General features: G+C 40.6%; 1 protein-coding gene across 4 annotated transcripts; it reads right to left on the minus strand.

Annotated features, from left to right (window-relative positions):
- Window positions 1-713: 713 nt before the first annotated feature.
- ZFP1 (ZFP1 zinc finger protein) lies at window positions 714-24457 on the minus strand. 4 transcript variants are annotated; one of them, XM_016130081.2, is made up of 4 exons: window positions 24308-24457; window positions 21656-21714; window positions 5242-5368; window positions 714-3674 (listed from the first exon to the last, which is right to left on the minus strand). In XM_016130081.2, the coding sequence occupies exons 2-4, from the start codon at window positions 21668-21670 to the stop codon at window positions 2593-2595; spliced, it is 1224 nt and encodes a 407-aa protein (XP_015985567.1). In that variant the 5' UTR covers window positions 21671-21714; window positions 24308-24457; the 3' UTR covers window positions 714-2592. The 4 variants fall into 4 exon arrangements, with proteins under 4 accessions (XP_015985567.1, XP_015985569.1, XP_015985568.1 ...); XM_016130083.2 differs by lacking the exons at window positions 21656-21714; window positions 24308-24457 and adding an exon at window positions 4267-4365 and having other exon boundaries at window positions 5242-5369; XM_016130082.2 differs by lacking the exons at window positions 21656-21714; window positions 24308-24457 and adding an exon at window positions 4885-5156 and having other exon boundaries at window positions 5242-5364.
- Window positions 24458-24660: the final 203 nt, after the last annotated feature.

A 24660-nucleotide genomic window follows, 5' to 3' on the forward strand; every position in this document is an offset into this window, starting at 1 on the left:
ACATGGACACACCTGGATTCGCTGGGTTTTCTTGTGCCAACTGCACCGCCTCTTGGCTTACTGGCTCACCAGGGAGATAAACCCTGCCTCCTACCTTGCCGAGAGGATAAACGAAATAGTCCTATGAACAGGCTATAGGAACTTGTCTTTAGAAGGTGTTTCATCTAAAACCACTTTGGTTTATGAGGATTCCAGGCACTTAAAAAAAATGAGGAATCCCGATCTGGATTTCTCGGGCCTTGGGAGCAAACGGCTCATGAAAGGGCAGTTATCCTTATGATAACTTTTGTAGTTGTAAAGGATGATATGTTAAGTTCTCTCAAAGCATTTGTAATTTCTTACAGTAGTAATAATGTTGGCATTCCTTGCATTTTTCAGTTTTTTGTTTTGTCTTTGCTATTTTTTCTTTTTTGTGTTAGTTTCTATTACATGAACAATGGTCAGTATGTACTTTCGTTGAGATCACAGGCTCAAATGTACAATGCAGCCATGCGAGCTAGAGCACGCCTCATGTCATGCTATGTTAACTAATGTTTTTTAAAAAACTGCGTCCATTTTAATGGGTTATGTTGTTTTAGTATAAATGAGTGTTACTTTAGGGACCAAGAAATGCATGAAATGATTTCCACTGAAATTAGTGGAAATTTTATTTTTGATTTAGGATTAATTCTATTCTTCAAGCTCATAAAATCATATACAAATACGCACACATGTAAGGTTCTTGGATCTTTATTGTACAAAATTTGGTATATACTCTCTCCTCTTGATTTCCTCCTCTCAGTTCAAAGTGTTCGCTCCTACACATTCTTTTCTGTGGATTATCACCAAACCATGACATTTTAATGCAGTTTATTCAATCATTCCCTTACTGATGGTCTTTTAAATTGTTTCCTTTTTCTGTCCTTACCAAAAAATACAACATACATTGATAAACATAATCTTAAGTACTAGTATTTTATTTTTCTCTTAGGGATAGGTTCCCAGGAGTGAGACTGCTGGGCTGAAGAGTATGTGTCTTCTTAATGTTAAAGACAGAGTCACAGTGATTTCCTAGGAGGCCGTCACAATTTAAACTTCTAACAGCGTAGTATGAAATGAACCTTTCCCCTGCTTCCTTGCTGTTAGTATAAGATGACAACTCAGACGAAGACTTACTGGACTATGGATGTTCTAGTATGTTTGTTCAGAAGTCACTCACATTCATATATAGTAAGAGCACATCAATGATCTTCAAAAATTAATTTTCAAAAAAGCCAGTTCTGGTTGGCTTTTACGATTCTAATGCATAATTTGTGACTAATAGGAAAAGGTGAAACCTGTGAATCTGAAGTCAAGCCTAAAATGGCAAACCTTTAGGTTATGTGAAAGATTATACTGTTTGATGACTAACCTACAAAAGTTTATGGAGAGTTCGCTGAACAGTAACTAATAAAGCTGTCTGTGAACCTTTAAAGGAAAAGTATAACTTATATGAAGTCAGGTTCCAAAGGGAAATGCTTTAGGTTTATGATACTGAAATTCAAGGAAGTAGAAATGCCTCTCCTCAACAGAATGCTGCAAAAATTTATTTCTAAGGCGGACTATGCACATGAAAATTTTCAAAAGCAATTAAGACATCTGATAGTCTCTTAAAATAAATTATTTTTCCGTTAAAGTCTCTGAAATGTAACATTGTGCACTACATACACATCCCACCATTTTCCATAAGACAACTGATAAAACGTTAAGAGAAACAGGACCACATGCAAAAATATAGGTGGTTTCTGGGCTGCACAACATTGTGTAACTGACATGGATTTGGATGTAAATACCCCACTGAAAAACAAGCTCAGGATGGATACGGATATCTTCCTCATACAGCCTATGTTTATTCCGTGGTGCACACTGAGTAACACAGCGGCTCTCACTCTGCAAACCTCCTCTTAATTATCTCACGCTTGCCTATTTATGTAAATAATTCTTTTAGAAAATCTTCAGCAAACCCCGAAGCAGGCAAAAACTTCAACAGTCTTCTGTTTATTAAGAGGCAGCTTAATAACAATGGTCATACCAACTCACACATGCCAGCAGCAGGAGGAAACGCACGTCCCGCATTTCATTTGGAATGCATACTGAGCTGGAAAGGTACTGACAAACACGTGTGATGTTTAAGGTGGAAAATCCTGTTTGAGGTGTCCTAATTATTACAGAAAACAAAAACTTCAAACTTCCAGTTAAATCCATATGTGCAACTCTAAAATATATAATTTGCTTTGTGGCATAATCTCACACATAACTGCTATATTCCTAGATGTTGTCTATAGAACCTTTCTGCTGCTTTCCGGAATATTTCATCGTTGAATAATTCATCTGGGATTTTAAAAAGCTCATTGTAATACAGTTAGTATGTATATTTACAATTGGATATATTCTGATACATAATCTTTAGTTTGGGGATCACAGCTAAGTTTCAGTTGTTGTTGTTCTTAGGGGACCCCATTTTTACACAGTTTTGAGTTGATAAGTCGTATCTCAGTATGGATTCCCATGCTCCTGCGGTACCTACGCTTCCCTCCCACTGGAAGGGTTGTGCAGTCTGCCCTGGTCGCAGTCTCAGGGTTTGTCCCCTGTGTGAACTCTCTGATGGACGCTGAGCCGGGACTTCCTGCTGAAGGCCTTCCCGCACTGGGGACACTCGTACGGTTTCTCTCCCGTATGGATTCGCAGGTGCAACCTAAGAGTGGACCGCTGGCTGAACGTTTTGCCGCACTCGGTACATTCGTAGGGCTTCTCCCCTGTGTGAGTCCTCGTGTGTATGATGAGCTGCGAGTTCTGGATGAAGGACTTCCCGCATTCGCTGCACTCGTACCGCTTCTCTCCTGTGTGAATTTTCTGATGTATGATGAGGTTTGATTTCTTGAAGAAGGTTTTGGCACACTCGTTACACTCATAGGGCCGCTCCCCTGTATGAATTCTCTGGTGTGTCGTAAGTTCAAACTTCTGGGCAAACGTCTTGCCACACTCGCTGCATTCATACGGCTTCTTCTCCATGTGTGCCCTCTGGTGCACGATGAGGTTTGACTGGTGGGTGAAAGCTTTCCCACATTCGAGACATTCAAAGGGTTTCTCCCCGGTATGAATTCTCTGATGTTTAATGAGATTTGCCTTATGGGAGAAGGTTTTCTTACATACGTTACATTCATAAGGTTTTTCTCCAGTATGTATTCTCTTATGACTAATGAGGAGTGACTTAAAGGGGAAAGCCTTGTCACAGTAGTTACAAATGAAAGGTTGTACCAAATTTCTAATTTTCTGATGTTTAAAAATGGTTTCTTTATGGCTGAAGGCTTTCCCACTTTTGTTATAGTCAGAGTATTCCACTCCGGCATGAGTTTTCTCTTGCTTTAGATAGAGAAATGCTTTTCCGAATCCATTATACTCGTCGGCTTGCTTTCTTATGTAGCTTCTACTACCATTAAGTAAGTCTGAATTACACTTCAAAGTTTTTTCGTATAAGTCATATTTATAGGGTACTTGTCTTAGAGAAACAAAGTCTGTGCTCAGATTGAAGGATTTTTCAAAGAGATCGCCTCTTTCCTCAAGTGGGGCTTGGTTCTTAAAGATTATAAACGGCCTCGCCTGCTCATCTGGGCTTCTGTGCTCCCTCTCCATCTGGTCATCGGCCTTCCACACCTCTAGGAAAAAGCACACGAAAGACTTCGTCAGCCCTTTCGCTGTAATGTCATACAGTGTGGTCTCCACAAACGTTTCATTGTGAGGCTGCCTTTTTAGTCTGGGACCTAGTTTTCCAGTATTAAAAAGTCTCCAGTGCAAATTTCCCTAGCTCTTAAACTTTGAAAGAAAGAGGAAAAAAAAGGCTGTAGCCAAAAACAGTAGAAATTGATAATGAACACAAGTCGCATTGCCAGATTCCAAAATGACCTTCAAAGGTGGGTAAAGTGAAATAAAAACTAAGGGCAGGAAACAGGAAACCCACGGCATGGGAGGGCGGTCCCCTCCTCGAAGGGGAGTCATAGTGTCCCCCAGGACACCGGCGGTTAGCACAGTGACCAAGAAAAGCAGTTGAAGACGTTAAAGGAAAAAGCCCTGGCAGATGCGAGGCCAGCAGCCAAGCTCTGACTCTGAATCGCTGTGGCCGGGCGTCTCGATTCCCCGCGTCCCGCGTTTCCCCTTCTCATGTATGCCGAGCCACTTCCTAAGGTGTGCAGAGATAATCCCATTCAGGGCTCCAAATCTCCACAGTGAACGGCAGGCCCAGAAACTCACACATATTCTGTAGGAAATATAAAAAAGATCCACGGAGCCAAGCCCCCTTCGACAGGTTCACTGCTACTGCTGGTTTCACTGCCACTTTTTCTATTGAAGCTGCCGGAGAGAGGATGTATTTCCATCATTAGATTCTATTTTTCTCTCTTTAATGTGTTTAATTTCTTCCCCGGACTAGCCCCTGCTTTTATTTCAAGGGGTTTTAAGGATCGAATTACCCGGCCTCGGCGTAGGCCCGCAATAACCTTTACTTCCCTCTGTGCGTCACTGGCCATTCCTGACTCTTGTGCGCCTGCCGCCGTTTGTGTCTGGGACACTGAGGTCTCTCCTGTACTAAAAAATCTGTGTTTCTCTGCAGGCCAGTACACTGATTTCCATGAGCTAAACTATTAAGGTCATCATTCTGGTAAACCGAAAATACTAATGAAAGAGCAACTAATCACAAAACAAAGGTTTGAGACCTGTTATGCAAGTACCAGGGTACAAGTGTGAGAGGCAAATGTCTATAAAGGTTGCAGAGGAAAAAGAGTCGAGCAGAAAGGGTGATGTCCGGAGGTGTGACTCAGAGAGCTGAAGGGTTTGAGAAACATATTCCTAAAAAATTTCAGAGGTACCAACCCATTCCTAACCCTTGGGATGGTACTTCTCGCGGCTTCTGATTCTCTTCTTCTGCCGCAGCTTCCCTAGGAAGTTCTCAGCTGGCAATTCTGTCTTTGCTCGCCTCGACCCTTGTTGCTCCGACTTGAAAATCGCGTCCGGTTTAACCCCAGAGGGTTGGCTAGTGGGACGTAGCTCCTAGCTGCTTGCACTTCCGAGATCCCGCACCATCTGTCACCTTTAACGCCTGAAGCTCGAGGCCCAAAACATTCAGTAATCTACTAACTCAATTTCTGGTAACGAATTACAAGTGACATTTTGTTAGAAATGACAAACGCTACAGGTGCACACCGAGTTACCCCCGAAAGCCGTGCTTACCCACTGACAGTAGGTTGCTGTAATTCTCCAGCATCACGTCCATGTACAGGATCCTCTGAGATGGGTCCAGCTGCTCCCACTCCTCCTGGGTGAAGTCCACAGTCACGTCCGTGAACGACACTGACCCCTGTAACGGCATGTTGCTACTCATTCCGGAATGACGAACGTTCGGGGATGTAGACAGGGTAGATGGAAACCTACCATGCTGTTGCCAAACAGCCATTCACCATGAAAATGTGCATCTTCACCGTGTTTTGTTTCCAAAAAGGGTTTTTATGGTGGTTCCAGCATGTGTTTGAATTTCTCTATATCTCGGGCACTATCACACTTAACAGGTACGGAGGATTAATAAAACACTTTCTCCTCGAAAGATGTGTATAGGAATATATATAATTATATATATAACAAATAAACTATATAGTAATTAATGTTATCAGTACAATGATAATGCTCAGATATTGTTTCTGTGGTATCAAACTAGACAATATTAAATATATTGTCGTCACATGACCAAAATACGTTTCTCATATATATCTGGTCTGGGTCAACAGCTTTTGGCTCACAGCTCCCAAACCCTTGGAATTGCCAAGGCACTGAGGGTGATGAAGGTTTTTGTCCGATAATAAGGTGACTTTTGGAAATTACCTAACGGTGAGTGTCAGTCACCAGGAGACCCAGCCCCTGACCTATGGGGACGGGGGAAGGGCTGAAAATGGAATCGAATGACACTGGTCAACGGTTTAATCATAACCACTGTATAACGGAGCCTCCACGAAACCCAAGGCACAGGCCCCACGGGCTCCTGAACTCAGGAGCACGTGGAGCGGCCGGGGGAGAGGTGCCGGAGGACGCGACGGCTTCACGGTGAGTAACGCGAACACTCCTGCCGTCTGCCCCTGGGCTCCCCCTCTCTCAGCCCCCCGCCCCGCTCCCCTCGTTCTCATCTCTCTCACGTTTCTCCCGCTCTCGCTCGCTCCCCCCACCACCTCCTCTATCTCCCTCTCTCCTCTCTCATCTCCGTTTCTTTCATCTCTCTATCTTTCCTCTCTCGTCTCTTTCATCTCTCTCCTCTCTCTGTTCTTTCATCTCCGTCTCTCCCCTCTCTCGTTGTTTCTTCTCCGTCCCTCTCTCCTCTCTCTTCTCGTTCATCTCTCTCTCTCTCGTTCCCTCATCTCTCTCTCTCTCCTCTCTCGTCTCTCATCTCCGTCTCTCTCGCTTCTATCGTTCTTTCATTTCTCTCTCTCTCTCGTTTCCTTCATCTCTCTCCCTCCTCTCTCCTCTCTCGTTTCTTTCATCTCTCTCTCTCGTTCCCTCATCTCTCTCTCTCTCTCGTCTCTTTCATCTCTCTCCTTTCTCATCTCTCATTTCTGTCCGTCTACTCTCTCGTTCTTTCATTTCCGTCCCTCTCTCCTCTCTCGTTTCCTTCATCTCTCTCTCTCTCCTCTCTCATCTCCGTCTATTGTTTCTTCCATCTCTCTTCTCTCACCTCTCGTTTCCTTCTTCTCTCTCTCTCCTCTCTCCTCTCTCATCTCCGTCTCTATTGTTTCCTTCATCTCTCTCTTTCCTCTCTCATCTCCGTCTCTCTCTCCTCTCTCTTGTTCCCTCATCTCTCTCTCTCCTCCCTCGTCTCTCATCTCCGTCTCTCTCATTCTCTCCTCTCTCGTCTCTTCCATCTCTCTCCTGTTTCATATCTCATTCCCCTCTCCTGTCCTCTCAGCTGCTCTCCTGCGGCTGTCTCTCCTCTCCTCCTCTGTCCTCCCCTCCCGCTGTGTCTCCTCTTTCCATCTCTCTCACTCCCCTACTCCCTCTCTCTCCCCTCCCTGTCCTCCCACTCCTGCTCCTCTCCGCTCCTCTTCTTCCTCCTCACTCGTCTCTGTCCTCTTGATCCAGCTTCTCTCCCTTCTCTTCCCTTGCCCTCTTCCCCTCCCCCACTGCTGTTCCCCACTTGCTCCTCTCTTTTATCCCCTATTTATCTCACTCCACTCCCCTCCCTGCCCTCGCAGCCCCCACCACACACGTTTCTTGCTGGCTCGCCTCTCCCCCACTCTGCTCAGCCTCGCTGGCCACCTATCCCCTCCCCTCCAGCCCCGCCCTTCTCCCTCCCCTGTCCCCCTTTTCTCTAGTTTGCTCCTCTTCCGATCCCCTCAGTGCCCCCAGCGGCTCCTCTCTCACCTCTTTCCCTCTCCTCCCTCTCCGATTCTGCTTCTCCGTCCTCTCTCCACGCCTCTTCTCTAGCTCCCCCCCCATTTCCTTTCTCACTTGTAAGGCAAATCTCCACTTTTAAGTGTCTTCTTTCCTTACTGTTCCAGGGATATCTAAATCTCTAGAGAAAATTTTCAACTGAGAAGGCCCAGACCTAAATCTGCATAATAACTTTACCATTTACTGTGCTTTTCCTAGTCACCTCCCCAAACTGACTCCCCACCCCCAACGCCTGTTGTCTTTAGCTGGAGGTGATGGCTTCCGCCATTTACATGTTATTAAACTTTACATTTCTCCTGCTAATCTGCCTCATGTCAATTTGATTTGACCATCTAGAAGAACCTAGAAAGGTAGGTGAAAAATTTCCTTCCGTGACATCTGAAAAGGTGAAGCCACACAGGGTCATGATCACTCGTGATTTGGAACCCAACGCACAAGCCTACAAACCTACAGAGACTTGCTCTGGCCGACACTGTCATCCACTGTGATGGACCTGCCAAGTCATTACTAAACGGGATTCAAATGATGTGCTTGTGTCTGCTGATGTAATGCTACAATGTGTCCTCACATCAGAGCAGACTGTGATGCCGTGATTTATAAGAAGTATATACTTGGTCATTCTGATGCCCAAATATGTATTTCTCATATATATTTGATTTTGGTCTACTGCTCCTGGCTCACAGCTTGCTTGAAAGCCCCTGGAATTTCCTAAGGACAGAGAGGGGGCGGGGAGGTGGCGGTGCTGGTCACCAGGAGACCATATGATTAAAGGGTTGGAACTTTCTGTCCTTTTCCTTGACCTCTTCTGGGGAGGGGGGAGAGGCTGGAGGTTGAATCACTTGACAGTGGTCAATGATTTAATGAATCATAACTATATAACGAAGCCTCCATAAAAACCTAAAAAGGCAGCGTTCAGAGAACTTCAGGGTTGAACAAGTGGAGGTGGGTGGAGGTGCACCCTGGAGAGGTCACAGAAGCTCCGGACCCTTTGCCCTCACCTTGCCCTATGCCTCTTCCATCCTTTTACCATATACCACACCTAGGAAGTAAAATGTTTCTCTGAGTTCTGTGCGCTGCTCTAGCAAATTAAACCCAAAGAAGAAATCTAGGAATCTCTGATTTATAGCCAGTCAGAAGTACAGGTAACGAGCTGGACTTGAGGCTGGGGGAGTCGCTGGAACCTCCAATATGTAGTCAGTTGGTGAGAAGCACAGGCTAACAACGTGGGCTTGCAACCAGCATCTGAAGTTGCGGAGCCGGGACAGTTTTGAAGCAATGAACCCTTAGCCTATGGGGTCTGATTCTATTTTCAGGTAGACACTGTCAGAATGGAGCTGAGTTCTGACACACTGCTGGTGGTTGGGGAAAGCACGTGTGCACACATACACATGACATTGTAAAGTCTAGGGACCCTTTTCAGTTTTAAATATTTAAAGGCAGAAGATGAACATCCAATTATAAAATAAAATGTCAGGCATAATTAAAGATCTTCCCATAATATCCAAGCCATAAAAATGGCAGAAAAGCAAAAATAAGCCGAAATTCATCAAATTAAAAAGCTTCTGCACAGCAAAGGAAACCAACATAATTCAAAGGGAGTTGACCAAATGGGAGAAAATATTTGCAAATCATATATGTATTAAGGGGTTAATAACCAAAATATATTTTAAAAACTTACACGACTCAATAGCACAAAAACAAACAACCCAATTAAAGAGGAGAGGATCTGAAGAGACGTTTTCCCAAAGACATACAGGTGGCCAACAGGTACATGGAAAGGTGTTCAACACTGTCAATCAGAGCATGCAAATCAAAACCACGATACGGTACCACACCACCTGTCGGAATGGCTATTATCAAAAAGATAAGTGCTGGCAAGCATGTGGAGAAAAGATGTCCACTGCTGGGGGGAATGTAAATTGTGCAATTACTATGGCAAAACGCTATGGAGGCTTCTCAAAAATTTATGACTTGAACTACCACATGATCCTGCAATCCCACCTCTGGGTATTTAACCAAAAAAATAAAAACATGAATTCGAAAAGATATACACACACCCATGTTCACTGCAGTATTTAAAATATCCTAGATATGGAAACAACCTAAGTACTCATGAATGGATAAAGAAAATGAGGTATATATACACAATAGAATATTATTCAGCCGTGGAAAAAAAAAAAAAAACCTTGCCATTTGTGACAATATGGATGGACCCTGAGGGCAGTATGTGAAGTAAGTCAGAGAAAGATAAGTACTATATTATCTCACTCATGTGTGAAATCAAACAAAGTGAGCTCAGAGAGAGAACAGACTGATGCTTGCAGGGGTGGAGGGAGTTAAAAGGTATAAAACAAACTTCCAGTTATAAAGTAAACATGTCCTGGGGATGTAATGTGCAGTATGGTGACTGTAGTTAATAAAACTATTGCATATATCAAAGTTGCTAAAAGTTCTCATTACAAGAAAAACTTGGAACTGTATGGTGATGGATGTTAACTAGACTTACTGAGGTGATTATTCTGCAACATACACAAATATCACATCACTATGCTGTACACATGAAACTACTGTAGTCATACATCAATTATCTCTCAATTTAAAAAATAGTTAAGTCTATAAAAAATAAAATGTTCAAAGCAGCATTTTACATAAGAGCCCAAAGCTAGAAAAACAAATGCTCATCAGCGGATTAATTTCTTGTGGTACAATAAAACAACTGAGTACCATAAAGCCCTGGAAATGAACTAAGTCCAGCTGCACAAGGATCATTTCACAAGGGCTTCAAAATGCTGGTTAATTCTATTTCTTGGCCTGAACGGTGGCTACATGGGTTAGCGAGACACTGAGACAGACCTCTGTCTGTGTCTCTGTCTGTCTCTCATCTATCTATATATATTATATGTACATTTTAAATACTATTCTCTATATAATACTTTTCACTATAAATCTGAATGAACAAAACGTTGAAGCATTATAAATATGAAAAGTCATGAAAGCAACTAGAAAACCAAGCATTTAATCAAAACTAAAAAGTTATAAGAAAGGAAAATAACAGGCCATTTGACAACCTTCGAAACCATCTACAGCCACACGATGAGTGCACTGAACTGCGCCGCTGTCTGACCAACAAGGGTGGGCACCTGTGGGTGGGCACCTGTGGGTGGGCACCTGTGGCTCACCACTGGCTCGATTGACATGTATTTAGAAATGACTCTGCTATTAAATACGAAAATACTTTTTCTCACAATTCTATTTTCCATCTCTACACAAAACACTCCAAAAACTCTTAATAAAATAATTCTGAGAGCATAGCCTTAAAAGAGATGTCAAACATGACTGACTTCCAAGACTTACTTTTTGTCATGACAGATGCACTTTCAACCTGGAATGAATTTGATGTTCTGGGCAGAAGTTCTCTGGCCATGACCAGAGGTGTACCTACTGTCCTTGACACCCAGAGCAGACCATTGTAACATCCCCTCAACTCTTCAAACTGTCACACACCTAAAACGTTCACCTCTAAATTTACTTCTCTGAGCACACAAATCCTCTTTTCCCCATTCACGTTCTTTTTTGAATCCACGTATTTCGTGTTCCGTCATGACCTCCAATTCCTTAACCCCTCCCTTCTTCCGAACCGGCACTGCAGCTCTAGGATTACATGCCTCCGAAATCTAGGTTACGCTTGTCCCCGTCTTCATTTCCCTTGCCTCAGTACTTTCCACCGCTTTTCACTCGGCAGCTCCTGGCCTAAGGAAAAGTTATAGGAAGTGAGAGGGAAAAAAAGGTCCGAGTACCACAAATTTTCAGGGACTCTAATGAGCATTGTTTCAAGACATCTTATAGGAATCTTTGGCCACTTGGCATGGGAGCAGAGAATGCACCTGACAGGTCATCTGCGCCCGAGAATAGAGGTCAACAATCACAGAGGCAAGATTTTCCCTATAGTGAATTTGTAGTCTCCAAATTCAGATCAATTCTGAAACTCCAGTTCAAAAAACAGAAACACGAGGAAATGTCTTAAGGACTAAATTAAGTAGTAGGGGCACAATAACCAAGATCAGTCTTCACTCTGATCTACCTCTCAAGTCTTTCCTTTGCTTCCTATTTCCACAGTCACCCCAGCTGTTACAAGAGCTCCCTAACTCCTCTTATTTCTTGTCTCCCCTTACTCCCTTTTACCCCACATTCTAAAGCTCTGTATGATTACCCTGCTTAGAAATGGTTATCCGTGATCTATTGCAATGAACTAATGACTAGCCCAGTACTCAACACCATCCATGTTTCTTGTTCGGCCCTCTTTCCCAGGGCTCCCCTCTCTCTGCACAGATCTCCCCACTCAGATGCCATCTTAGATTTTCAGTTCTGCTAGAGTACTTTTTTTGTTTCTCTCTTGTGGCACTTATTTTACTCTTTCTTTTGTTAAAAGTCTCTTATTCCTCTCACTCTTCCCATTAGATGTTAAAATTTTTTAGACCAGAAATTACATCTTGTTCATCTTTGTATTCCTTTTAGCATGAAACACATGAGGACATGTTACATACTTAATAATAAAATAATGTAGCATCTGTACTGTTTCACTCAGATTGTGTAAAAATTTGGGTAATATTCACTAAATCTTAATATCTAGTTCAATTTCCTGATGTCCTATGTACTCATTAAAAACACTTTTTACTCGGCTTGTAATCTACGTAATTCCCAGATCGATTCTGGCTGCACTTATGCATTTATTTGCATAAGTTGGGCATTAGCCTTATTAATGGCTACTCAGCTTTCCAGCATCTAGGACCGGGTTGCTCCACTCACGCTGTATCAATTCCACATTATCAGCATAACGTAAGTAGAGACGTACAATGTGGCTCACAGTCACACGGGCATAAGTTATGAGTCAAATAACCTCTCACAGAAGAAAGGAATAAAAAAGATAAAAACTGAGCAGAAAAAAAAGTTAGAAAAAAAATTTAAATACATAATTGGATTTAACAGTAGTAGGTTAGACACAGCTGAAGTGATCAGTGAACTGTAAGACCTATCAGAGTAAGAAACATCCAGACTGCGATACAGGAATAACAAAGACTGGAAAACACATCAAAAAGCCTCAGAGACATATGGAACAAACTAAAAAGGTCTCATGTATTTGCAATTTGAGTCCAAATAAAGGAGACAAACTACAGTACTTGAAGAGATAATGGCTGAGAATTTTCCAAAACAGCTCACATCAGACCACGGAAACACCACTAATCCCAAGCAGAATAAATATAAAGAAAACCACACATAGGTACATCGTAATAAAACTGCTAACATTCCCAGAAAAAAAAAAAGATACACTGACTTGAGAGGCAAAACAGTAAAACTGACAGCTAACCTTTCAACAGAAACAACAAAAGCCAGAAAATAAGAGAATATCTTCGAAGTACTAAAAATACTAGAATGTGAGTTGGCAAATTTTTTCTATAAAGGGCAAAGTAGTAAATGTTTTAGGTAAAACAGACTGAAAACGTAAACGGATGGGAAAAGATATTTCATGCAAATCGAAGCAAACAAATCATAAAAGCTGGGGTAACGATACTTATATCAGACAAAATAGACTTTAAAAGAAAAGCTGTAACAAAAGAGAAAAAAGCACATGTTATAATGATAAAAAATCAATCTAACAAGAGATTATAACTTTTATAAACACCTACACAGCCAAGGTAGGAGCGACTAAATATGTAAGCAGATATTGACCTACATAAAGGGAAATATATCAACAGTTAAGGCAATAATAAATAGGGTAAAGTTTAACACTTCATTGACATCTATGGATAGATCATCCAGATAGAAAATCAATAAGGTAACAGTGGCCTTAAATGACATATCATGGCAGATGAACTTTATTAATATTTTTATGTCAATTTCACGCAAAAGCAGTAAAATACACATTCTTTTCAAGTGCACATGGAACATTTTCCAGGAAAGACCACGTGTTCGGCCACAAAACACGTCTCAGTGTTTTAAGACTGAAATCATATCTAGCATTTTCTCCTATCACGAGGCTATGAAATGAGAAACCAATTATAAGAAGACTGAAAACCACAAACGTGTGAGGCTAAATATCATGCTACTGAACAATGAATGGGTTCACAATGAGATAAAGAAACCTTGAGACAAATGAAAATGAAAACACAATGACCCAAAGTCTATGGGACATGGCTCAAGTAGTCAGATCTAAGAGAGAAATTCATAGCAGTACAGGACCACTTCGAGAAACAAGAAAAATCTCAAACGATCTAACCTTATACCAAAAGGAACTAGAAAAATAAGAACAAAACCCAAAGTGAGTAGAAGGAAAACAACAAATATCAGAGCAGGAATAAGAGAAATAGACTATAAAAAAAATAATAGAAACAGTCGATGAAACTAAGAGCTGCTTCTTTGAAAACATAAACAAAACTGATAATTCTTCAGTCAGACATCAAGAAAATAGAGAGGGACCAAATAAATACAATCGAAAATAGAGACGCGTGAGAACCGACAGCACAGAAATACACGATTACAGGACACTATGACAATTATACACCACCGAACTGGAAGAAATGTGGGGGTGGGAGGAGGTAGGTAAGGATAAAAGAGGTCGAATATGTGATGACGAAGAAAATTTAACTTTGGGTGGTGTACACAACACGACATACACATGATGCATTGTTGAATTGTACACTTGAAACCTGTATAGCTTTGTTAACCAACGTCACCTGATCAATTTAATAATAATAAAAAAAAGAACTGAACTAGAAACAATCTTCCTAGACTGCATGAGGAAGAAACAGAATATCTGAACAGATCAATAATTATTAACGATATTGAATTAGAAACAAAAAACTTCTAGCAAACAAAAGTCCTGAACCAGATCCACGCGAGGAAGGGGAAAGGAAGCTGGCCAACTAGGTGAAAGCAGGGTTCGTCTCCTTCCAGGTCCACATTGAAATTACAACCAAATTATAAAATCATCAACGTGGAGAATCGCCTCAAGTCCAGCTGATTGTAACATCTATGTCTGATAATATAAAGGAGCCCCATCAAAGCCAGGAGGAGGGGTAAAGTCGTGAATGCAGCTGGACCCGCACCCGAGGGTGGTGTAGGATCACCTGGAGGGAAAGCGAGGCAGCAGAGACTCTCCTGAAGGAGAGGGGGGCTCTGGTCTCATTTGGGAGCTCCCCAGCCCTAAGGAAAACCAGAGGGGATTCCGGTGGTCTGGGTGACATGGAAGGAGACTGAAACCCGAGCTGCCCCTCTGAAGGGCCCGCACACAGGCTTTCTGATCTGCGGACACCCACCCGGGGCACCGGCAGTGGGTCAGAGGCTCAGGCGGGATCCATACGGAGGAGTTCGCATTACCTGGCGTCAGTAAGAAGGCTGGAAGGGAAGCCACCAGTGTGCCTTATAGTCCGGCCCCACTACCAGGTAATCTACAGACCCCTCCCACAGGAAGTGCTGGCCAGAGGGGATCAGCCTGCCCCAACCAACCTGCAGATCACCCAGGGCTTTTGTTGTTGAATGGCTGCCATGCCCTGTGCCCATTCAGGGCGATTCAGAGCCCAGCATTCGCAACTGGCAGACAGCACTGTGAGCCACATTTCCAAGATAGGGTCAAGCAGATCACTGCTGCCAATACTAACTTGGGCAGATCTTGGGGATCTGTGGGCCAGTCCCAGACAGCAGCTGGTCTTGCTGTGAGCTGGGACTTATGGGGGAGTGCACAGTTACCAAAGTTGCAGGAAGCCTGAGACTGTACTGATCCCATTGCCATTGTCTCTCTAAGACCCCACCCCACACTACCCACGAATTGCCCAAGTGAACTGCCATTTCCCTGCCCCTCCCCACAGGATCTCCCAGTCCACACAGGCAACAAACTTTGGCTAGCACTGGGTGGGCACTACACAGAAATCCATGGCAAGGAGACCTCTGCTGCCTGCGAGAGTTGCCAAGACAAAGAGAGAATCTTAAAAGCAGCAAGAGAAAGGCAGCTAGTTACTCAGAAGGGTACCCCCCATAAGAAAGTCTGCTGATTTTTCAATGGAAACTTTGCAGGCCAGAAGGGAGTGGCAAGAAATATGCAAAGTTACAAACAACAAGAATCTACAACCATGATTACTCTACCCAGAAAGGCTTTCCATTAAAATGGAAGTTGAGATAAAGAGCTTCCCAGACAGGAAAAAACTTAAGGAATTATGGCCAAAAAGCTAGTATTACAAGAAATGCTAAAGGGACTTCTATAAAAAGAGAAGGGGTAAAAAAGAAAATAAAAATAACAAATACGAATAATAAAATAGCAGTAATTATGTACCTGTCAGTAATCACTTTAAATGTAAATGGAGTAAATGCTCCACTCGAAAGACAAAGGATAACCAAATAACTAAGAAAATAAGACCCATGCATACGCTGTCTATAAGAGGCCCACTTCAGATCAAATGACACTCACAGACTGAAAGTAAAGGGATGGAAAAAGAGACATTTCACGCACACAGAAATGGAGGGGAAAAAGCCGGGGTAGCGATACTTACATCAGATAAAACAGACTTTTAAAAAAGGCTATAATAAGAGACGAAAAAGTGCATTACTTAATGATGAAGGGATCGACATAACCCTAGTAAACACATACGTACTCAACACGGGAGCACCTACACACATAAAGCAATTATTCACTGACATAAAAGGAGAGATAAAATGTAATACACTCATAGTAGGAGACTTTAGCATCCCATTGACACCAATGGACAGGTCTTCCAGGCAAAGAATCAACAAGGAAACAATGGGCCTAAAAGACACACTAGACCAGACGGATTTAATAGATATTTTAAGAGCATTTTACTCCAAAGCAGCAAAATATACATTCTTCTCAAGTACACATGGAACGTTTTCTAGGATAGACCACGTTAGGGCACAAAACAAGTATTAGTACATTTAAGACTGAAATCATATCAACCGTCTTCTCTAATCACAATGGTATGAAACGAGAAATCAACTACAAGAAAAAAACTGAAAAATACACAACCATATGGAGGCTAAATACCATGCTAATAAACAATAAATGGGTTATTAATGAGATCGAGGAAGAAATCAAAAGACACTTAGAGACAATTGAAAATGAAAACACAATTCAAAATCTATGAGACACAGCAAAAGCAGTTCTAAGACAGAAATTCATAGCAATACAGGCCTACCCCAAGAAGCAAGAAAAAGCTCAACTAAATAATCTAACCTTACACTTAAAAGAACTATAAAAAGAACAGCAAACAAAGCCCAAAGTGAATAGAAGGAAGGAAATAATGAAGATCAGAGAGAAAATAAATGAAATAGAGTCTAAAAAAAAAAAATACAACAGATTAATGAAACCAAGAGCTGGTTCTTTGACGGGATAAATAAAATTGACAGACCCTTACCCATACTTATCAAGGAAAAAAAATAGAGGACTCAAATAAAGCCCGAAATGAATGAGAAGAAGTAACTATGGACTCCACAGAAATACAAAGGATCATAAAAGAATACTATGAGCTATTAATTATATGGCAACAAATTAGACAATCTGGAATAAATGAACACATTCCTAGAAACATATAATCTCTCAAAACTGAGTCGAGAAACAGAAAATCTGAACCTACTGATTACCACCAATGAAATAGAATCAGTAATCAAAAACCTCCCCAAAAATAAGTCCTGGACCAGATGGCTTCATAGGAGAATTTTACTAAACAGTCAAAGAAGAATTAACACCTATTCTTATCACACTATTCCAAAAAATTCAAGAAGAGGGAAGCTTCCCTAACTCCTTTTATGAGGCCACCATTACCTTAATTCCAAAATCAAAGACATTACAAAAAAAGAAAACGATAGGCCGATATCTCTTGTGAACATTGATGCAAAAATCTTCAACAAAATATTAGCAAACCGAATTCAGCAATACATTAAAAATATCATACACCATGATTAAGTGGAATTTATTCCTGGGATGCAAGGTTGGTACAATATCTGCAAATCAATTAATGGGATACACCACATTAACAAATCAAAAGACAAAAACCATATGATCATATCGATAGATGCAGAAAAAGCATTTGACAAAATCCAGCATCCATTTATGATAAAAACTCTCAGCGAAGTGGGAATAGAGGGAACATACCTCAACATAATAAAGGCCATATATGACGAACCTACAGCTAACCTCATACTCAATGGCGAAATGCTAAGAGCATTTTCCTTAAGATCAAGAACAAGACAAGGATGCCCACTTTCACCACTCCTCTTCAACATTGTATTGGAAGTCTTAACCACAGCAGTAAGACAAGAGAAAAAAATAGCATCCAAATTAAAAAGGAAGAAGTAAAACTCTCACTATTTGCCGATGACATGATTCTATATAGAGAGAACCCTAAAGATTCCACCAAAAACTGTCAGAACTGTTATCAATGAATTCAGTACAGTAGGAGGTTACAAAATTAATATTCAGAGGTCAGTGGCATTTTTATACATCAATGATGAACTTTCAGAAAGAGATATTAGGAAAACAACCCCATTTACAATTCAATCGAAAACAATTAAGATACCTGGGAATCAAATTTACCCAGGAGGTAAAAGACTTGTTCTCAGAAAATTAAAAGTCATTGAAAAAAGAAATTGAAGAAGACACAAATAAATGGAAGCATATACAGTGTTCATGGGTATGAAGAATCGTCATCGTTAAAATGGCCATACTACCCAAAGCAATCTATAGATACAATACAATCCCTATCAAAATATTAATGGCATTTTTCAGAGAGCTGGAACAAATAATCCTAATATTTATATGGAAACATAAAAGACCCCTAATAGCCATGGGAATCTTGAGAATGAACAAAGTTGGAGGTATCACACTACCCGATATTAAACTACACTCACTACAAGGTTATAGTAATCAAAACAGCATGGTACTGGCATTAAAAGATACATTGACCAATGTAACAAAATAGAGAGCCCAGAAATAAATCCACCCCATATGCTCACTTAGTATATGACAAAGGAGGTAAGCAGATACAATGGGGTAAAGACAATCTCCTCAATAAATGGTGTTGGGAAAATTGGGCAGGTACATGGGAAAAAAAGACGCTGCACCACCTTCTTACACCATATACAAGAACACACTCGAAATGGATTAAAGACTTAAATGTGAGACCCGAAACCATAAAACTTCTAGAAGAAAACGTAGGCAGTAAACTCTCTGATATTACTAACAGTAATTTCTTTTTGGATATATCTCCCTGGGCAAGGGAAACAAAAGGAAAAATAAATAAATGGGACTACATAAAACTAAAGTTTTCATACAGCAAAGAAAACCATCAACAAAACAAAAATACAACTGACTGGGAGAAGATATTTGCTAATGCTATGTCTGATAAGAAATTAATATCCAAAATATATAAAGAATTCATACAACTCAACAAAACAAACAATCCAAATAAAAATGGACAGAAGACCTGAACGGATACTTCGCCAAAGAGGAAAGACAGATGGCTGACAGACACATGAAAAGATGCTCAAGGTCACTAATCATCAGAGAAATGCAAATTAAAATGACAATGAGATATCACCTCCTACCTGTCAGAATGGCTATCATCAATAAATCAACAAACAAGTGTTGGTAAAGATGTGAAGAAAAGGCAAATTTTGTGCACTGCAAAGTGGTGCAGCCACTATGGAAAACAGTATGGAGGTTTCTCGAAAAATTAAAATTAGAACTACCCTATGACCCAGCAATTCCACTTCTGGGTATTTATGCAAAGAAATGCAAAACACAATAAAAATATATATATGCACCTCTATGTTTACTGCAGCATTACTTACACACACGGAAGCAATCTAATATCAATCAACAGAAAAATGGATAAAGATGTGGTTCATAAATACAATAGAATATTACTCAGCCATAAAAAAAAGAATGAAATCTTAACCATTTGTGAACATGGATGGACGTAAAGGGTATTATGCTAATTGAATAAGTCAGAGAAAAACAAAGACCATGGATTCATTTATATGTGGCATGTAAAAAAACAAAGAACAAAACAGAAACAAACTCATAGACAGAAAACGAACTGATGGTTGAAAGTTGGGAGGGTGTTGCACGGATGCATGAGAAAGGTAAAGCTATTAAGTAGTATAAATTTCCAGTTATAAAAAGTCACAGGGATGGAAAGTACAGCATAGGGAATATAGTCAATAATAATGCAGTAACTATGTACAAGGTCAGATAGGTACTATATCAGGGTATCACTTTGTGAGGTATATAAATGTCTAATCACAAGGTTGTACACCTGAAACTAATATAATATTGCATGTCAATTGCAGTCGAAAAATAATTTTTTTTAAAAGACACCAAAAGAAAAAAAAAAAAAAAGGAACAGCTAGTGTTCTATTTCTGAACCTGGGTAAGTACATGGGTGCCCATCTTAATGTATACATATATTATACATATTGTTATAACATATAAAGAATATTATATACTGTGTATGTAGTATACTACAGAATTAAAAAATTAGGGAAAATTAGGAAACTGCTCTGTTATGGAAAGATTTTAATGATATGTCATCTAGTGATAATAACATACATCATCAAAAAAATGAAAGAACAAACTACAGATGGGGAAAAAATCTTTGCGAAAGACATACCTGATTTAAAAATGGACCAAAGATCTTAACGGTCACCTCACCAAATATGATACACAGATAGCAAATAAACACAAGAAAATTTGCTCCACATCACATCATCAGGGCATCGTAAATTACAATGAGATACCGCCATACACCTCTTAGAATGTCCGAAATCCACAACAATAACACCAAATGCTGGTAAGGATGTAGAGCAACAGGAACTCTCATTCATTGAGGGTAGGAATGCAAAATGGTACAGTTTGGCAGTTTCTTATAGAACTGAATATACTTCTGACATACGATCTAACAATTACACTTCTGAGTATTTACCCAAATGAGTAATTTCATGTCCATACAAAAACCCTGCACATTTATATGAAGCTTTATTCATAATTGCCAAAACTCAGAATCAACCAAGATGCTTTTCAATAGGTGAATGGATAAATAAATGGCAGTACATCCATATAACAGAATATGATTCAGTGCAGAAAAGAAATGAGCTATCAAGCCATGAAAAGACATGGAGAAACCTTAAGTGCATGTTTCTAAGTGGAAGAAATTAATCTGAAAAACTACATACTGTATGATTCCAACTATGTAACATTCTGTAAAAGCATAACTATAGCGGCAGTAAAAAGATCAGGAGGTGCCAGAGGCGTAGGGAGAGGGAAGGAGGAATGAATAGATAAAGCACAGGAGTTTTTAGGGCAGTGAAACTATTCTGTATGATATTATAATGGTCAACACATGTCATTATATATCTGTCAAAATTCATTATTAAATTATAACACCAAGAGCGAATCCTAATGTAATCTATGGACTTTAGTTAAAGTGGCTTCTCAATTATTAACAAGTATATCACATCAATGTAAGATGTTATTAACAGGAGAAACTATGTTTGTAGAGGGAGTATATGGGAACTCTCACTACTTTCCATTCAAATTTTCTGTATACCCCAAACTGCTCTAAAGAATTAAATCTATTAATTAAAAGCAAAGCAAAACACATATAAACAAAACAGTATGATTAATACTCTATCTTACAATTATCTACATACATGTACTTTGTAAATATGTACAAATAAATTCTGGAAAGCTACTCGAGGAAGTAATAACGATATTTATAAAAGTTAGGGGAGAATTTAAAAACACACCCAGCTATTTGAGTTCTTTGGCATCATGCTAATCTGATTAGAAAAATAAAATATAATAAAACCCAGCATTTGCACTGAAGATGCTATATGAAATAACCACAGACAAAATGATAACTCTTTAAATTTGCGTTATTCCTGGGTATGCTGCCCAAAACACAACCTAAATGAAGATCCATAAAATTTATCCAGATTTAATGCTAGAGAACAAGGAAACAGTATTCATAATCAATATAAGACGCTTAATTAACTTGGTTTGTTTTTCAAACCAAGGTATTGATCAGTTATTCTTCTATGTTTTCCTTGAGTTTCACTCACATATATTTTGCTGTTTCATTTTCTGGATCTTTATAAGCTTTGACAAATTTACTAAAAAACAAAACTGGAAATAAACAAAACAACTCACCTGGGATTTGTTCATTTTCTTTAGCTTCTGGGTAAAGGCATAGAACTATGAAAGCGGATCTAGAATAAAGCAAAGAGGAAGGTACTGTTATTAAAGCTCTGACTTACTTCAAAACTCCTAGAATGATCTGCTTAGAAATGCCTGCACATCTCCTAGGAAAATCCCATCTCCTGGGGCAGTCGCTTTGCCTCTTCAGAAGGGGCAGAAAGAATCAGAATGGCAGCACTCACCTTCACTCAAACATCATAAGACACCTGAAAATACAGAAGACTACCCACTATCAAGAGAAAAAGTTAATCCACTCCTCAACTAATAAAATTAACAGAGAATTTAAAACAACTATGATTCATACATTAAGGGCTTTAAGGTAGACATGAATGAAGAAACGGGGAATTTCAGAAGAGATGGAACCAGCAAAAAAATCAAATGGAAATGCTAGGAAAGAAAAGCACAGTAACTGAGCCGAAAGCATATCTTTAACAGGCTCATTATTAGACTCAAAAAAAGTGAAGAAACTTTCAGGAAGTCTGAAGATAGGTCATACAAAGAGAAAGTGGAAGAAGAAAAAAGGAAAAAAGAGAGCGTCTGAGGGATGTGGCACAATAGCCAATGACCTAACAAACATGCCACTGCAATCTCAAAAGGAGAAGAAAGAATGGGACAGAAATATTTGGAGATGTAATGGCTAAAAATTTTCCAAAAATAATGATTGATATCAAACCACAGATCCAAGAAGCTCAGATAATTTATCTGAACAGGGTAAACAGCACAAAACAAAGACACATGTGGATATATCATACTCAAACCACTGAAAACCAAAGTTAAAGTCTTGTGAACAGTAAGAGGAAAAACAGACACATTATATACAGAGGAACCAAGATAAACAATCACAGCCCATTTCTCATCAGAAAATATACAAGCCAGAAGAAAATGTACTCACATCTTTAAAGTGTTTTTAAAAAAACAAAAAAGAAAAACACTATCAACCCAGAATTCTATACCTAGCAAATCTATCTTTCAAAAGTGAAAGTGAAATAAACACCTTTCTGAACAAACAAAAACAGAATTCATGTAGTACTGTAAACATGTACTACAAAAAAAAAATTTAAATACGTTCTTCAGATAGAAGGGATATGATACTTCTAGATCTACAAAAATAATAATAATAATAAAGATCTCTGGGATGATTAAAATGAAGATAACACAAAAGGTGAGGTTATGAAATTGAGAGTATACTGTTTTAAGGATCTCACATTACATAGTATAATATTATTTAAGAAGAAAGGTGTCAATGACCCAAGGAGGGAAAAAAAAGGGAAATGAAACCCAAAGCAAGCATAATAAAGAGCAGAAATCAATGAAACTGAAAATGGAACTAGAGAAATTCAATGAAACCAAAGGCTGGTTATTTCAAAAGGCTAATAACATTGATGAACCTCTACCCAAACAGGCCATGGGGGAAAAATTCCCATAAATTAGAAATATCAAGAATGATCACAGAGACATTACTACAGATGCTAAAGACATTAACGAATTATTGTTTAGCAATAAATATAGATAACCATTAGCTACAGTAATTAAGGAAAACGTACAAAGAGGGAAATAACAAATATGAGAAAAAAGGATGAAATAATGGAATATGAATCCTTCGATAGCGATAAAATCCTACAAAAGAATAAAATTAAGGAAAATGCAGTTCATTCATTAATGTAAGATACTGAGGAGGGGGTCAAAACAAAAGAGGACTTGAACAAATGGGAAGACCTAGAATAAGACCCAACATTCCCTCTAACTTAATGTAACCATCAATGGGATCAATAAAAGGATCAGCAATTTTTTAAAAATACAATTCTAAAGTACCACTAGGAATCATAAGAAAACTCGTATCATCTCAAAGTGATGAAGTCTTTTGGGGGCCATAAAAGGAAAGAGCAGTAAATTCAACTGCAGAGAAATTCAAAACGCCTACATGGCAAAAACTACCAGTGAGCAAAGTCAAAAGGCAAATGAAAAACGATTTGCCATTCATATCAGAAAATATCAGCAGGCTGGGTAACCTTGGGAGAATCACTCCACCTTTCTGAGCATTCATTTTTCCTTCTACAGAAACTGAGATACTAGCAAAGTCCGAGGGTAGGTGAATACTTAACGGAAAAGGTTCCTGCAAAGTGGACAGAGCTCTCGTGCGTTCGGCGCGTCCGCGCATCGCTAAAGTTGCGGGGGCTTGCCATTCTCCCTCTATGCCGCGAGGAGCCGGGACGCTGTGTTCGGCCCCGCCCCCGGGCTCGCCGGGCACTCGACGGGCCTAGGCACGCGCACGCCCGTCTGGACTTCCGAACTCCGTCCCCAACGGCCGGACCCTTGCCGGCGTCGGAGGCACTTCCCCGGACAAAGGGAGGAAGGCGAGCTTCGCAGCCGCCCTCCCGCTCCGCCGTCTCCGCCGTCTCCACCCCCGCACGTCCGGCCTGGCGGGCCCCGCCAACCCCACGCCGGGGAGAACGCCAGGCGGCCCCCCGACGCCGTCCCTAGGGTCACCGTCACCCGCGAGTCGCCGAAGTTTGCGCTCCCACCCTGCGCGGGCACGAGCCTATCCTTCATCCCCTTTCCTTCGGCCCCTATGCCCCGCGAGCTGCCTGGTAGCCCTCTTCATACCTGGAGGGACAGTCTCCACTCTCGGCTGAGTGTTAGGCCAGGTTACAGCACGGGGCAGCGAAGACGCGCGGAAATTGGGGCCCTGTCACCCACTCGCGGCTAGAGGTGGGGGAAGGGCGGCCACCGGCGCGCTCACAGCCTTGCGCATGCGCAGATGCTTGGCGTCCCAGGGTCCTCCGAGCAGTGGTCCGTCGGCCTTCGGGACTACATTTCCCATTAGCCTGCGGGGCCAGGCTGTTGGGACTTTCTGGAGCGCCCCCGCCGTTTTTTCTAGGCATTTGGATGACCGCTGGCAGAAATAGTCCCTTGGTTTGGACTGTTCGTTTCTCCTAAATTAAGGTTGTAATTTACCA

This window comes from Rousettus aegyptiacus, unplaced genomic scaffold, assembly GCF_014176215.1.
Source record: "Rousettus aegyptiacus isolate mRouAeg1 unplaced genomic scaffold, mRouAeg1.p scaffold_m13_p_14, whole genome shotgun sequence".
Classification (NCBI taxonomy): Eukaryota; Metazoa; Chordata; class Mammalia; order Chiroptera; family Pteropodidae; genus Rousettus; species Rousettus aegyptiacus.